A 17272-nucleotide genomic window follows, 5' to 3' on the forward strand; every position below is an offset into this window, starting at 1 on the left:
AATACTACATAGTTATTTATGAGGGTTGTAACAAGTGTATATTTGAAGATAAAAAATAAAGTAGTATTAAACATTTTCTCCCTTCTTTTAAACTATGGGACCGGATAACACGAGAATATAATATAAATTAATTATATCGATTCAACAAGGAGAGATTGATAGTAAACTTTATTGCAAAAATAATTAGATTCTAATTATTAGCAAAAATCAGTTAGAAAAAAAATAATAAGAGTAATACTATATATATCGATTTTTTTCATATAAATAGGTATATATTTATATGTGACATCATGTGATTAAATGTTATTTTATCTTTAATTTAAAATCATCTAATCGTATAATGACACATATAAGTATGTTTTAATTTGTTTACGAAAAATAGGTTTATATAGTTGTATTGAAATGATGATATACATACATTAACAAAGTAAGTTGGAACTTACTATATCTAAATTTTATAGTCTAGCATGTTATATAGTATTATATAGAACATGCGGAGTTCCAATTTGACTTTCCTTCGAATCTAAAGCAAATTCGTCTTGATAATGTAAATTATCACGGTTACTTTAAATGTTCATTGTTAATATCTGAGATCTAAAAGTGCCTGAATATAAGCCATAGGATGAGTCTAGTTTGGGTATGTTTTATTATCAAAAGGGTAAAAGAATATTTTCCACCCAAATTTTAGTATATTTTCAAAAATATATCTGTAATAATTTTAAAACTCAAATACTTACCCATATAAACAACTACAACCTAAGGGAGAAGGGAGAGACGGTGCTTCTTCATCTTCAATTTGTTGAGACGGTGCTTATTTGTCCATCATGGGACATCATCAGAGATGGCAAAGAGAGAAAAGAGGAGAATGGTCGTTGTCACCATCACCATTATCATCGTTGTCGTCGAAGAGAAGAAACTCTAAGAGTTTGTGAGGGTGAAATATCATTTTTTTTAAGTTGAGATGCTAGGTTGAAATACACTTTTCAAAATATAGGGAGGAAAATGATAAAAACTATGTATTTCTTAACATGAAAGGTAAAATAATGATTTTACCTTTACTTGTAATTAAAATTTTTAATAAAAGTTAATTTATGAATAGGTGTTTTGGTTTTTAAATTATTAAGAGTATATTTTTGAGATTAGACTAAAACGTGGGTGGAAAATAGTCTTTTAGCCTTACCAAAATTGAAAAAGTATTTTAATGATATATTACCTAGAAGATTATTGAGTATAGATAATTAATATTATTATTTTTTATAAAATTTAGTAAATATAAATAATTATTATGTTTAGTTAGAGGTAATAAAATAATATTAGCATATTATTTTACTTAAATATTTTTATATATAATTATTTTAAAAATATTTTTATTAATTGAAAATAATATTTTTTAATAAAAGAATAAAAATATAATTATAATAAAATCAAGATTACTTCAATAGTCTTTTAATACTTAAAATGAAAATCACTTATATTATCTATTATATCACTATTACGGTATTATTAAATCAAATAAAATAATATAAATAATAAAAAATAAAACCAAATAATTTTTCTTTCACTAGAAATCAAACGTACTCATTAACCATATTAACGAATTTATCATGTAGCCAAATTTAACTATTATTTTTTAAAAATAATATCCCGTCATAGCGAAGTTGGTTTTGCTATACGAAAAGCATCAAAGATTGTTATTTTCTTATTTTCTCAAATTAAAATACAATATATAAAATTGTGGCTCAGAAAGTCGCACAAAACACCTCTTCAAAGCTCCCAAAATATCCACTTTTCGTATCCTTCACTTTCTCCGACTCACCTTCACTTCTCTTCTTCACAAAAAACTCCATGGCAACCAGGCCCTCAGCCTACTCACAAAATTACCTTTTTACCTCTCCACCCTCCTCCTCCACTACCCATCGCCGAGCCTTACCGTTCCGTCCTCATGCTCCAACCACCCACCACGCATTGTCCCTGAATTACCATTTTGCTCCTCCAAAAACCACACCCACATGCCGGAAACTTACGTGTAAGGCGGCGGAAGTGTCGGTGGCGGAGGAGTCTTCGGCGTCTGGAGACGGGGGAGACAACTGGGTACCGGTTGTGCCGTTGGCGGCGCTGCCGAAGGGAGAGCGGCGTGTGATTATACAAGATGGGGAGACGATATTGCTTTTGTGGTATAAAGATGAAGTTTTTGCTATCGAAAATAAGTCTCCTGCTGAAGGTGCTTATACTGAAGGGTTGCTCAATGCCAAACTTACCCAGGTATTTGATGAAGTTCCTATGAAATTCTACCAAGGTGATGTTTCCTTCAAATTTCTAATCACATAACTTTGTGTTCGTGATGGAAAAGTCCCTTTAGATTATAATGTGACTGTTTGTGATATTATGTTAATTTTAATGTTGAATGTGAGTAGTAAGGAGAAGCCACTGTGTTTTGGGTTCAATTCTGTACCTATATGAAAAGAATCCCTGGAAAATGTTACCAGTGAGAAGTTTTGAGTATAATTAGAGCAAAGTTCGTCCTTTGAAAGTTGTATGATAAAAAATATTTTTTTTTGTTCAAGTTATTAGAATTTTGTGACATAGAGCGTCGTGCTTGTTCAACAATAATGTGACGGAATAGAATAGTTGTGCCTAGGGATATGGTTTGTAAATGCTAAAAATGTGATTACTTATTATAATAATGAAGTCTTATGTTACGGAAAATGGAGCATTTGAAAGTGTTTCTTTTTGTGTGGCTTTCTCACAATTGTTGCTTTACAAGTACTTTCTGAAGTGAGTATGCATGTTTAATGATGGATGAAAAAGAAGAAATTGTTATGCAAAGAAAGCAAACTTTGAATGATAAATTTGGTGTTGCTCATGTGGGATTACCGATATATGTTGGTCTTTTGAATTGGGTGAGGTGTTTGATTATTTGTCAACAAACTTGGTTTGGCTCCTCTTTGTGGGAATATGTCGTCTAGCTGAAGTACTTCCTGTTTTGTACTGAAGTGCTTTAAGTATAACTTGCTGAGTAGTTTACAGGTCTGCCTTATGAATTTGGTGTTATGGATTCCCTGCGGTAATTGAGAAATAATTGTCAGCCTTAATTTTGATCTGAATTCTGGCACTTCGGATTATAAATTTTGAAATTCTGGTATTTGAAGAATTTCTATTGGTTAACAAAGTGGCATTAGACAGGGCATGGAGTGCTCCTGTGATCTGATCACTGTTTTCCTGGTTGGAGAAGTGCCAATTTGTGGACTTTATGGCTCATGCTAATTACCGAGTGCATGAATTGTCTCATGGTGAGTCAGTGACTGCTGACAATGGAGCTAGTACTCTTTAGATAACAACATCAGATTTGCTGCACACAGTAAGAATGTGTTATAGATTTTGTGATTCCACACTTAAGGAGAAGACTGCAACTTAGATGATCAATTATTGAGTGGCTCAGAAAGGAAGATGGAAAATAGGTTTTGGGCACTTGAAAATATAGAAGAATTGACATGTGCCTGTCTCCTATTTAACTTGTAGAAAATAGTTCAAACTGTTATCTCAGTGATCGTATTGAGGTTTTTTTTCCCCTTTGCCTTTTATGAAAGAGGGGAGATCTTACATGTATTTTAAATATATCTTGCAACTATAGATGTCATTGGTAAAGATATGTATTGCTCCAGTGAGGTTTAATATAAACTGTTTCCACTAATTAATATTAGTGAATTGATCTTAGCTTGTTGATTCTTAATACCCAAAATTGTGTGCTTCAATGGACTGTATGTTTCTTAATTCCATGAATGGCTTTTCCTTAAGTCTAAAAATTCAAATTGGGAAACTCTTTAAATTTCCAGCCTTACAAAGGGTGTCGTGTCTGTAGTTTCTTCAGTTTGGACTCATGATTTAGTACAGATTTGTTGTGAAAAATACTGTGGATCCATCAATTTATGGCTGATTTTTCGAGTCATTTTTCATGCCCTGTCCTTTTAGAACTTTCTTGTTGCCATTTCCAGGCGAGAGAGAAAACTAGATGTCTCTTCTTTTCTGCAGGAGGGTTGTATAGTTTGCCCTACAACTGATAGCACATTTGATCTTCGCACTGGAGAAATCAAAGAATGGTATCCGAAAAACCCTGTACTGAGATTACTTACTCCTGCTTTAAGGACACTGTTTGTTTATCCTGTAAAAACTGATGAAGAAAATATTTACATCAATATGAGAGGAGCTGTAAGTTCGGATGCATCTGCAGAGATTGTTTTTAGTGGGAAAGCTCAACCCGGAGTAACTGCAACAGATGTCAACGTTGAAGAGGTTCATACATAGCTCAGATTTGTGCATTAAATTAGTAGCTTGTTGATTCTCCTGTTTTATTTGTTTGTTCATGGTATGTTACAGGTGAAAATGGTGGTCGATGAAGATCTAGAGGGGTTTGGCTTCACTGGAACAAATGAATTGATAAATGGGAAAGCTGCTGTAATTGGCTTTCTTTTGTTGTTAGATTTTGAACTCTTGACTGGTAAGGGCCTTCTCAAAGGAACTGGCTTCCTGGACTTTATCTATTCTGTTTCAAAAGCTTTAAAATAGATTTAAACATTTTTCTTAAAAAATGAGAAGAATTTCTCTCTAGAAAAATGGATTAATTTTTTGTACAACACTTGAGTAATTTTTTCCTTTTTTAGTCATAACACATTTTGATGTACAATCTCATTGAACCTTCAAATATATTCACTTGCTGTTGTATATTGTATGAAAATTGGATGATTTGATCTTTTATTTATGTTCCAAATTCAGTAAGATTGATTTTCTGTACAACACATCTGTAATTTTTTTTTTTTTTAATATTGATGTCAACATCACTGAGTTTAAAATTGACACATTTTATATCGTATGCTTTACTTGTTCTGTTTTATGTTTGGAGATGAACGGTTGATCTCATTATGAAATTTCAACTTTTTGATGTCAAATAATATGAAAATTGATTTGAAAATAGATAAAAAAAATTTCTCTTTTTAAGTGGGATTTTTGACAATTTTAATAGTGAAATAGTCTTTTGTGCATCGTGTTGCAATGCAATCAGCCAATGATTAAGAGAGTGTATTCTACTCGCACTATTGCGATATACTTGCATTAGTCAGTTGTCTTCTAGCACAATGTGTTGCATAACGTATTGAGTATCTTCGAAAGACTTTATTAGGTTGATGAAGTTTTTGACAATTTTTGAAACTAGGGAAAAGTCTCTATTTTGTCAAGGTTTGAGGCATATGGTTATAATGAAGCAATTGTAAGTATACGGAATGGAACAAGGGGCTGTAATTTGGTATGCACTTTACAAATTTGAAGATGACTGAAAGAAAATGATATTTGGGTCTGGAAAATTTGAAAGGCTGGAATTTTAGTGTTTAATTTGATAGGCAAAATGAATTTAGTCAAGTCATTGAGGCTAATCATATTGTGCCCTTGTTTGAATATTAACCACATGTTAACTTGTTTGCTACTTTATTTGCTTTTAGGCTTTTGTTTTATTAAATTTTATTATTGAAAATAATAGTTAATAGCATGTATGCCAATTAAGTTAATTGGCTTTTCCATTGCTAATGTAGAATTTGGCTGGACATTATTCCTACAATTTAGGGTAGTTTAAAATTTTAGAGAGGGTTTAGCAATTTTAGATTAGATTGAAGTTGACTTTCATAATTTTTAGGATATATTATGACTATTTTCCATAAATAATAGAATTCATTAATATATTAGCCAAACTTTATACGTCATCTTCCATATCCGTATATCTCAGAGGTAGGACTTAAATCCTACCTTACCATTCATATTTCTAATATATCTAGGCCAACCATCCAACATGTGGACGTTTTAATGGAGTAATTTTCATGGTGATGGCACTGTCTTCATCTTCCTTTGTCGCCCTAGTTTTAAATATCTTTATCATCTAAGCATATCTCCTAAATCCTTTATTGGGTTGAAGTGGGAAGCGAGAAGATAATGTTGCATTTCAGTCTGGCAATTGAATCGAAGTCCCATGACACAAGCTCTTAAATGGGTTAAATTGAATGATATTTCTCTCAATAAAATAAAGTGTATTAATACTCTATTAAAGTAGGATTTCTCTAAATTTGTAAACTGTTTAAAAGTAGATAGTTTTGAAAAGTTTGTTTTACTTATTTGTCAATATAGTTTGAATCTTGATCTTGATGGTCCTAATTGGTGACTTGAATGTTAAAGTAGCACAATTTGAAAATTTGTTATTTACAATTGGTTTTTCACGTTCTCTCTTGGACCAAGAGGCTACATTTTGCACAAAAAAAAAAAATTAACAAATTGATTAATTTTTATAATATTTATATCTTAATTTATAGGGAAAAAAAATCGTTAAAGAACCTATTAGTGAAAAATACAATTACATCAAAATGGAAAATAACAAAAAAGTCAACATTACACGTCACATATTGAAAATAAAGACGCGCACAAGAAAATATCAATAAAGTCGAATTATGTGTGGTTTCCATTTTGAAGAAACGTACAAAACCCTCATATATTTAAAAAAAAAGTCAATAACCCCTGTAAGTGTGTACATTCACGTAGTTGGAAAATATCTAAAAACCCTCCACCTTCATCAACTCTCACCATGTGTGACCTGAATACTTATTGCGAATAATGCATGGTAATAAAATCACCCATTTTGAAACCTGATTTCACCAATCATCAGTTCCGAACATATGCTAACACAAAGCCATTGACAAATTTTATGCAAATTTTAAAAGATTCAAAGTTGTTTTAGACAAAAACACAACCATTGAAACCCTGATTAGAAATCTATGATACGGTGTAAATTACCCTAGTTTATCCATAAGATCAAATGACATTGTGGCTAGGAAAGCAAAATGGCCAAAAGAATTATTCTCACCTAGGGTTTAGTCCATTACCAAAGTCCCATTTATGGAGTTTCAAAAACTTAAATATTCATTCATCATTCGCCTTTCATTAAATTTTTCAATTAGTTATAAAGTTAAAATTGTTATTTTATCATTAATATTAAAATAAATAAAATTATATCATATTTTAGCCTTATAATTTAAAAAATTAACAATTTTTTTTTACTTATAAGTTTAAAAAGTTATATTTTTCGCCTAAAGTTTGATTTTTCTAAATTCAACAATCTTTTCAGGAAGGTCAGATCCCTCCTTAGTGGTTTCTTGGCATGGAAACCACTAGGAGCTGAAATGGTTGGATCACACAGATCCGTGCATGTCACATAGATTTAAGCATCTTTTAACGATTAGGCCTATCGATGGTCTTCCTAGAGTGGTCGTCGGATTTGGAAAAATCAAACCCTATAGAAAAAATAAATTTTTCAAATTTTTGGATAGAGGAAATAATCAGTTTTTTAAACTAATGAGGTAAAAAATGAATTTGTTAATTTTATTTATTTTAATATTAATAATAAAATAACGATTTTATCTTATAACTAACTAAAATATTTAACTGAATTGAATGATAGGTGGCCATTTAGATTTTTGAAACCTCATGGGTGGAACTTATCAATCGACTAAACCTTGGTGGGAGTAAGTGTCTTGGCCAAGCAAAATTGCCGAGTGGGCATGGTTGGATTTCCAGTGTTGACCTCTCCTGTTCCTCTAGAAATATCTCTTTTGCTGCAGATTGGCTCCACATTTAATAGAAGTTATGGTTTGTGGTTTCTTGTCCTGTCCTTCAGGCTCTCAGCCGACTTGGATTCACCGTCCACATTTTTCCTTAGATAAAACCTTTCCCTTACCTCCATTGACTCTCTATAACAGTTAAAACAAATTAAAGAAGTCACATCCCTTCATCGCAAGTTGCTATTTCCCTCTGACTTTCCTCTCTTCCTCAGCCTACTTATATAGAATAACTCTTCTTTCTTCTCTTCACACGCATAAGATTCGAAGAGCTTGATGATGCAAAGCGGCTCAGAAGAGAGTGGTCCAAGCAAGCTGGAGAAGAAATACAAGGGAGTACGCAGAAGAAAATGGGGCAAATGGGTGTCTGAAATAAGGGTTCCAGGCTCAAAAGAGCGGCTCTGGTTAGGATCATACGCTACGCAGGAAGCGGCGGCGGTAGCCCACGACGTCGCTTTCTATAGTTTACGTCGTCCGCTGAGTTTGTCAGGCCTTAACTTCCCTGAACTGCTACCACCCAGTTGTGTGAATAACGCGAATATTATGTCCCCAAAGTCCATTCAAAATGCTGCCATTAACGCTGGAATGGGGATTGATGCACAAATGATAGAGGATAAACCGGTAAAAGATGAAAGAAAGGTTAATGAAACCAGCATAATTCAGAGCTTGGAGACGCCGTTTTGGGGAATGATAATCAGAGTTATGATGAGAAAGAGCTAAGCATTTCAGTTGAAGATTATGGCTATCTCAATTACTAGTTCTTGTTCTTCAGGATTTTTTTTTTTTTTCAGTTTACCGAAGTAAAATTCGTAGGACATGCAGCGAAGATCTGGGGGAGTTTTTTATCGTTGTCGTATTGTAAATATCAGAAGGATGACTGATGATACTAATTAATGAATATTCTGGATTTAAATTTAGTATAAATTTTTCGATTTTCAGGTTTTTTTTTTAAGAGGTTCTTGAAAGTTTAAGGTTGGTGTTGAATTAAATGGAGTGTGAGGGTTTACCCTGGTATTATATGGCGTCATCTATACGTCTAATAAGATATTATTCGACGGACTTCACTCCACATATGAGCAACTCTAAATGTAAATGGACCATCGCATTTATTATTTAAGCATCCTAGGATATATCATGTATATTATATAATATGTTATAATATAAATAAAAAATATTATATATTATAAAGTATATTAAATTAATTTGATATAATAGATATATTATATGTTTTATTTTTTATGATATAATATATATTACTGATACAGATTAATATATTTTTTTAACAACAATGATAATAAAATAGGATGTATATAAAAATTTTTAAATTTTTAAATATGTTTATAATATTTTTTAAAATGATGATGTATCAATTAAAATTTTTTATTATTTTATTTTTTAAACTTATTTTATACAATATAATGTGATACTCAGTACATAATACCAAAAATTAAATTTTTGATATATAATATAATATACTATTTATCTACTATAATTAGATTAAAATTATGTTTACATGATGAAACGTCCACTGAATTTCATATTTAAGTTTGAAAGGTATACCACTGTTGTTTTAGTGGCCATCTTGATCGACATCACAGTTTTAAAATCTAGCCTCAACCAGTTGGGTGAACTGTTAATTGCCGTAACTTGAGCCCGACGCTTCACCCATCAAATCATATAATGTATATAATCAAATTAAATTAATTTTAATATTATAACAATTGACACAATATATTTAATGATTAATTATACTAAAACTTTTGAATATTATTTTTAATATTTTATTTAACACTTAATTAGTCTGATTATTGATCAAATGGTTTGACTGTTGTTAGACTAAACGATTGAGTTTATTTGATCAATATTTAATCTTTTTCTAAATACATTGCTGCACACTCATTAATAATAAATGTCATTAAGATAAGTGTATCTTTCTAAAATCATTTCTAAAAGAGAATCTAGTCACAATATCTCAAGTAATCTTTGAACAAAAAGGAGAAAGGTAAAACATGTTTTCTTGAAAAACGATATTTCATTTCCAAGCTTGTTTTGTGGGTGAGATAAAATCGTCATATGTATAACGATGTTTTAATCATTTTAGGATATGCTATGTGTATCATGCTTAGGAGCATACTGGCTACTACTAGAGTGATTATCAAGACATTGATATCCCTATGATGAATTTGTGACTACAACATTACATTGAAAATAATGTGACATCAATATTTCTCTCAATTTAGAGAATACAAGTCTCATCTATATTTTTCATAATTTTTATATGTTCTTCCTCTTTTATTTTTAACCCTTCTATACCATAAGCTTTCTCTCAGAGAATTTTGAATTTCTCATTGGCATCTTTTTAAGCTTATAGAATATACACTTTTAAGGGTCTCTCTAAAAGACTCTCGATTACTTTTTGAAATTATTCTTTGTAAACACATTATAAGACAAGTAAAAAATATAATAGTAAACTTAGGTTTTGGTTAGACATTGAACCACTTAAAGAACTTTCTCTCTCTATCTAATGTGTTCACTATTTTATTTTATTTTTGCTAATTACATTGACACTCTTAGTAGTACTTTGGTAACATCTCTCACATGATATTTCTAGACAGTTACATACCTATATTGGTGGAGATTACCACATCAACAGTTTTTAGTGTTAGAAAGAAGATCATCGAAAAGATCTATTCAACATTTTAAGAAAGTTTGCTTCAATTTTTCTTCAACACAAGCATTTTCTCATGACTTGCTCCAAAATTGCTTCCACAGATGTGCTACTCACCCTGGATAAGTGAAACACAACAGTTAATCACTATGATGTAATTGTTGTCCCTTCAAAAATAATTGCTACAAGTTATCAAATTGTCCATCCCCTTGAGCTACCTTCTACGATGGGCATTAGGTACTACAATGATTGGCTTTAGTGCAAGTGGGAGTTCTTATTAGAATATGCCCTAAAAACCAATCGTTTTGTTGGTTTCAAAGATTATATATCTTGCATATACATTATTAATAAAAAAAAAGAGTTCTATCATATTTTACATATTTTCTATGTCATTTTTATATCTATGTTGTAGTTGTATATTACATCTACATTAGTTACATGCATATGGCATGTGAAAGATCCCGATAAGTTTTAATAAATATCATCAAATTGTTCCCTACATAGACAATTTGTTTAGGTAATAGTATTGCATAGTGGGTGTATGCTATATCACCACAGTATATCAGTGGATGATATTAGACATGGTGGATATACACATAGGTAAACAATAGAACTGTTTGATGGTTAGAGAACTGATCAAAGGTTATTATATTATATTGTTTATCGAACGTGACCATTGAACGATGAGCACATGGGCATTAATATGTAATCAATGATACATCGTAAATCATATTAGTGTATAGATCTTGTAACTTGAGATATAATGGTTGTGTTTTTTTCCAGAACATATGGTTCATATGGTGTATACCACGAGGCTAATCATGTCTCATTCAAAAGCCGCTTTGATCATATGTTCTTGAGCAAGAGGATAAGTGATGATCATATAGGGATCTGTCAACTCGATTGCTCTCAAGTTTTCATACGAATATCGAGAAATATGAAAATCTAAAACACTAGCCAATGTAGATAAAAGTCCACATGAGAAGAGTTTCGATGTGACACGTTCTGAGGTATGACTTGATATTCGAAAAGATTAAATATTGGATTTTGGCATTCCATGAATCCAAGTTTAATTGAGATGTAATGACGGAGGGATTAGACTACATGGTAAGTGTGAGTAAGAAAGGGTCATTTGATATTATGTGAAACTTGTACTTCATTATGATGTAAGAGTTATTAGACATTGCTAGATGACACCACATGATCTGTGGGAGCTTCGTTTTGTAGTTGAAAATGAAGTATATCGGTTAACGACAGTTTTGGGTTATACAGTGATATAATGAAACGTATCGTTCGATATAGGGTCCACGACTACGTCACTATGAACCTTGAAGGTCACACCCATATTTCAAGGAAGAAAATGGTGTTATGAAGATAAAAATATTTATCCACGATTGGCTAACACTTTTTGAGGATAAAAATGGTACTTCTCGAATAAGATTCGAAAAAGGGGCAAAATTATCATTTTATACTTTTGAAATTGTTTAGAAAGTGGAACATATAATTTTGGGCACAAATTAATCAACATGTGTCAAAATATTAGTTACTCTTAATTATAAGCCAATAGAAATTGGACACATGCTTAACAAGATAAATATCAAGTTTAAATTTAATAAATGGGAGAGAAATGTAGAAAATTAGAGAATTTTTCTTCTTCTTCTTCCTTTTTCAGGGAAAAGTTTCCATTTTTCTTCCTTAAAGGGTGTAAGTCAAAAGATCACTTATTTTAGTGATTCAAGCTTCCTAACTTCAAATCAAATTATAAGATACAAGGTAGTTTACATATTTTTATATTTTATTTCTTGAAACAACATGTAAATTTTATATTACCATTGTTACATATGATGTGAATATGATTTAAAAATGTTAATTTTCTTACCAAAATCCGACAGATAACTCACAATATGAATGTAAGACCTCTGTCTAGAAGACTACCCTCTGAAGGGAATGTACATCGCTGGTTCTCTTAACTAATAAGCATGTATGGAAACAAAACAACTTCAAACGTCTTTCTATAAAATCCATCACAATAACAATCCAAAATAATTCATTACTATGCATGCAAAAGATGTCCATTACAATCGTAAATAATAAACTATAATATAGTGTGTGGTATAACATAACAACTAATACCACAAAGAATCATAAAAACTCTAAATAGATCCCCTAGCCTCATGACCATCCTCAACTTACTTTTACCTTGGAAATCACCAATCATATGCACCCTACAAAATATAAAGAAAATATTAAGTTTATACAATTTTATTTTTCTTTGATTGGTTGTTTTGTATTGTTTTCATCATGATTTTCTTGCATTGAAAGTATTACATCTTTTCTCTTGTTATTTATTTTCAATGGTAGTTATGTTTAATAAAAAATAAGAATGGGGATATGAAAAAATTAAAAGAAAAAGAGAAGAGTAATATATAACTTTACTTACATAATGCATAAGGTCTTGATAAAATTATCATAAATAACAATTAAACAAATGTGAGAGAAAAATGAACAAAAAGTAAAACAGAGACAAAAGATTCATATTCTATTGTCAACTAATAATTATGTGGACACATTATAATAAACAATCCTTTCAAATTCTAACTAATTTGTTTGCATACTTCGCATGGTGACAAAATATTGGATAATAATTTGGGGCTAGAACGAGAGACACTGTCACATTCAGTCCTCAATCGTCTTCACAATTCGGAGTACTAACAATGATTCGTGGAAGATTGTACACAAAAGCTTTAAAAAATCTACTGTCTGAAGATTTTGATAACACCCAGAACTGCTCCGTTTGGTGGAGTCCAATCAGCTACCTTAATAGAGGAATCGACACAACAATGGTCGTGGCTGTGTATAGTGTACGTTTGTTGTTGCGGGGCGAGTCTTTTGTTGAATTGCTCAAAACTTATTATTTTACAACTTTAAACCTGGCCAATTCTGGGTGATTGTTGATAAACAATTAACAGAGGAGGCGTGACATTCCAGTTTCCCAATATAAGAGGACCTAATAGATATTATTTCATACCTCAAAGTAAGACGGATTCAAATTAAGTGCTACTGAACAAAGACTAACTTAAGCTTGATTCAAATTCAGTATAATTAGTTTCAAATTTAATTTGATTCATTTCATTGATAAATAATACCATTAAAGAAACAGTATAATAATTCAAATTAAAAAAATTATTGAAAAAAAAAGAATTGTTCAAATCTAACATACTCGTCTAAGAAGAATAATAATCTTCATAGAATGGTGTTTTAATACGAAAACACTGACAAAACATCAATCTTCAACTGAAATTTACTCAATTTAGACTTTTGTACAAGTTGAATACTGACATGAACCCGATTCGGCTGGAGTTGCATCCACCGCTGCCTCAAAGGTTGACTTGCCCAATTGGGAGTTGAGCGACAACAACCCTTGTTAAAATTTAATGTCTCAACATTTAATGTTTTCATTGGACTTGCCCAATTGAGCACCGTCCTACTATTTTCGTAGGGTAAACCTTTCTCTTATTTTGACATTTGAAATTTTTGGCTTTCTCACCCTCTTCCATGCCACTAGCTCTAGTTGGCCTCTGTCTTTCCTCTTCAACCTACCTATAAGCTCTTGTTCCACGTCATCTTCTACAAACCAAAAAGCATGACAAGTACTAAAGAGGAGAGTGGTCCGAGCATGGCTGAAAAGAAACACAAGAGAGTCCACAGAAGAAAATGGGAAAAATGGGTGTCTGAGATAAGTGTTCCAGGCTCACAAGAGCAGCCCTGGTTAGGCTCCTATGCTACAACGTCGCTTTCTATCGTTTACGTCGTCCGCTGTCTTTGTCCGGCCTTAACTTCACCGAATTCTAGTTGTGTGAATAACGTGAATATCTTGTCGCCGAAGTCGGCGCAAGAAGCTACATTCGTTGCTGGAATGGGGATGGATGAACAAATGATAGGGAGTACATCAGGAAAAGATGAAAGGGAGGTTGGTGAAAGCAGCGTAATTCAGAGCTTAAAAACTCTGTTTCGGGGGGAACGTTAATCAAAGTTGCTGGGAAAGGAAGGAGCTGAGCATTTCAGTTGAGGAGAAGAATGTAGGACATACAGTGAAGTCTTGGGGTCTTTCGTATCTTTGTTGTATATTGTAAAATATTAGATGAAGAATCTTTGTTATGTTACATGTTTACATGCAATGTTTCGTCGCTTGTAAAATTGTCTCGGTGAAGTATCCTTATGAATTTAATAAGTATAGTTAACGGTAACCCACACACAATATTGGCAATTGCATTCAGTGACTGCTTAACGTTGATTGTCATGATGGCATTCAAAACTACAAAAATTTGCCTTGTCCATTGTTTGAAGGCTATGTTTTGTAGGTAAATAGTCACATTAGAATTCGCATAAAAAATTGTCCCCATTACATCTAGGAAATTAGACTAACTATAGTTCCTAGTCAGTAACAACCATAGTCCACATATAAGAAAACATGGTTGCCAAATCAGGTACATGGCCAATGAAATCCCTCCCCTTGTCTAGGAACCACGTCTAGGACTCAGCTTCCTCCCTACTTCTCACGCCAAAAGCCAACAGATAATTCTTATTATTATTACCTTTGGTTACAACGATAATCATGTTCCGATATGCATACTTCTTTAAGAATGAACCATAAATGAAAACTACTAAAGGAATGTGATCCTAAAATGCTCTTATAGAACAACTCACCAACATGAAAATAAACTTTCATCGATGTTCAACATTTGCCCTAATTTGTGTTATGGTTTTCAGGTTACAAAGCTTATAATTATAACAATATCTTGGTAATAACATGAATTATTCCTCAAGCATACCTCTCAAAGTGTTTAGTGTTTAGTTTTTGGCCCACCGCGTCTTTGTATAAGACATATCAATTTTATTCATCTTTGCAAAATCAGTCATAATTTCCTATAATTTGGCCTATCTACTAATTCCACTGTGATAAACACTTCTTTCAATAGTCATTTAGGTGCACAAACATCTGTTTGTCTATGATACAACATAATTTGATTTCTAAAATATATATTGTGAGTATTTGTACATCAAACATGAAAATACTCTAAACATTCCAACTTTCATATAAGATATATCAATCTTGCACTTATTTACAAAATTGATAATAATTTTTTTTAACTGTATACTCAATTTATCATGATAAACATTGTTTTTAATTATTATACTATTGCACAAACACGTAGTCGTTTATGACGTAGCATATATGATTTGATTTCTAGAACATGTGTGATGAGTATTTATAAGGCAAAGTTGAAAATGCTTACAACATTCCAATCTTATCATCTTTTCATACCATCGACATAGTTTATCAAGACATTTAATCTCCCATTTATGTCTTTTTTATTGAAAAACTTTATATTCAAACAGAGTCTCCAAAGTATGCCTCTTGAAATGCATCTTTATCCCTAAAAATATCCATTACTTGAAAACCTCATATGTCATTTGGCACTCCATTGGTGTTATGTGTCGTTGGATGGGTAAGAAAATGAGATAGCCAATTCATTAAATCATGAACCATTTTGTTCTCTATGGCAATAGATGGTGGTAAATCAGCCATGGTCTCGGGTGTTACATGCATGGTAATTAGACTAATCAGTCATGAACTTTTTTTTTTTTTTTGCCTACCTACAGAATCCCTTGCAATTAATATTGGTTCAATACTAGACGCATCTGCAAGATCATCCTCATTAACACCATGATTAATATTACTATTTTCATGTTGATCTATTAAATTCATCAGACTCTTCCATATCATCGTGTAGGCGCTAAAGTTCATTATTGGTCCTTAAAGGAGTACGATATTGTGACTATTAAATTTATGTGCTTCGGAACTAATTACTAGAGTTGAACTTATCGATTTCAAGGTAATAATAAATAAGAACAAGTTGTGTCATCTTCTTTGAAAGAGCAATGAAACAAAAACCATCATTATCATCCTCAAAAGGCCAAACGACTATTTCCCATCCAAGGTTTGATGTTTTCTCAAATGTCCCCCCTTTAACTATGGAAACACCAAACACCCACCCATGGTCGGTTAGATTTAACAGAACCCTAACGCCTAAAAATTTTATCTCTTTTTACCCCCCTAAACTTTAAAAACTAAAATTTTCCCTCAGCCTAAGTTTTAAAAAATCGCAGTTTCACCCTAGGGTTTGGTTTTGAAATCTCTTTGTCTCCCAAGGCGTCTCCGACGCCGATCGGACCTCCAAATGGGAGGAAAGAGATCGCCGAAAGGAGAGGTTGCTTCGGGAGGGAGAGGCCATCAGCAACGGAGCCGGAGAGGTCGCCGGAGATTTCAAAACCAAACCCTAAGGTGAAACTGCGATTTTTTAAAACTTAGGCTGGGGGAAAATTTTAGTTTTTAAAGTTTAGGGGGGAAAAATTAGATTCTATTTTAGTTTATTTTTAATATTATAACGAAAATGATGATTTTACCCTTACCACCGTTAGGGTTTTGTTAAATCTAACCGGCCATGGGTGGGTGTTTGGTGTTTCCATAGTTAAAGGGTGGAAACTTGATTATTTTTAATTAGATTGGATGAATTTCTAAAGGTTTATAAGAAAACATAAATTAAAAAAAATATCTCATATCTATTAAAATATCTTCTATAGATAATAATTTATAGAATTATGTTTTTTTTTATCATAAGATTGAATCTTTTTTATTTTAATTATTTCATTGAAATCAAATGAATAATTATTACTTCTTAAAAATAATATATTCTAATTTTTATACGTGTGAATATCTTGATTGATTTTATTTTTTATAAATTTTTAAATAAAATCTATTTATTATAATTTGATAATAAATTGAACTAATTGGTTCTCTAATTAAACTGATCAAATCATAAATCAATAAGATAATCAATTTAACCACCGGTCTAACTTTGAAAATATTGATATTTATATTACATCTTTGAAAATT

General features: G+C 31.7%; 3 protein-coding genes across 3 annotated transcripts; all 3 read left to right on the plus strand.

Moving 5' to 3' along the window:
* Window positions 1-1727: 1727 nt before the first annotated feature.
* Window positions 1728-4788, plus strand: LOC123228807. Its single transcript, XM_044654256.1, has 3 exons — window positions 1728-2262; window positions 4030-4290; window positions 4375-4788. Exons 1-3 carry the CDS (start codon window positions 1846-1848, stop codon window positions 4561-4563), a joined length of 867 nt encoding a protein of 288 aa, XP_044510191.1. The 5' UTR covers window positions 1728-1845; the 3' UTR covers window positions 4564-4788.
* Window positions 4789-7789: 3001 nt separating this feature from the next.
* On the plus strand, window positions 7790-8570 carry LOC123230062 (ethylene-responsive transcription factor ERF019-like). The gene has a single exon (XM_044656162.1). It carries the CDS (start codon window positions 7923-7925, stop codon window positions 8364-8366), a length of 444 nt encoding a protein of 147 aa, XP_044512097.1. The 5' UTR covers window positions 7790-7922; the 3' UTR covers window positions 8367-8570.
* Window positions 8571-13957: 5387 nt separating this feature from the next.
* LOC123228706 (ethylene-responsive transcription factor ERF019-like) lies at window positions 13958-14341 on the plus strand. Its single transcript, XM_044654178.1, has one exon. It carries the CDS (start codon window positions 13958-13960, stop codon window positions 14339-14341), a length of 384 nt encoding a protein of 127 aa, XP_044510113.1.
* The last annotated feature ends 2931 nt before the right edge of the window (window positions 14342-17272 follow it).

The sequence above is a fragment of the Mangifera indica genome, chromosome 11, assembly GCF_011075055.1.
Source record: "Mangifera indica cultivar Alphonso chromosome 11, CATAS_Mindica_2.1, whole genome shotgun sequence".
Classification (NCBI taxonomy): Eukaryota; Viridiplantae; Streptophyta; class Magnoliopsida; order Sapindales; family Anacardiaceae; genus Mangifera; species Mangifera indica.

Excerpts from the sequence above, each read along its gene's own strand:
- LOC123228807 (XM_044654256.1), top strand. The coding sequence starts at position 1,846 with ATGGCAACCAGGCCCTCAGCCTACTCACAAAATTACCTTTTTACCTCT. Across the intron at positions 2,263-4,029 it reads TCAATGCCAAACTTACCCAG|GAGGGTTGTATAGTTTGCCC; the intron begins GTATTTGATGAA and ends TCTTTTCTGCAG. Across the intron at positions 4,291-4,374 it reads CAGATGTCAACGTTGAAGAG|GTGAAAATGGTGGTCGATGA; the intron begins GTTCATACATAG and ends GGTATGTTACAG.
- LOC123230062 (XM_044656162.1), top strand. The coding sequence starts at position 7,923 with ATGATGCAAAGCGGCTCAGAAGAGAGTGGTCCAAGCAAGCTGGAGAAG.
- LOC123228706 (XM_044654178.1), top strand. The coding sequence starts at position 13,958 with ATGACAAGTACTAAAGAGGAGAGTGGTCCGAGCATGGCTGAAAAGAAA.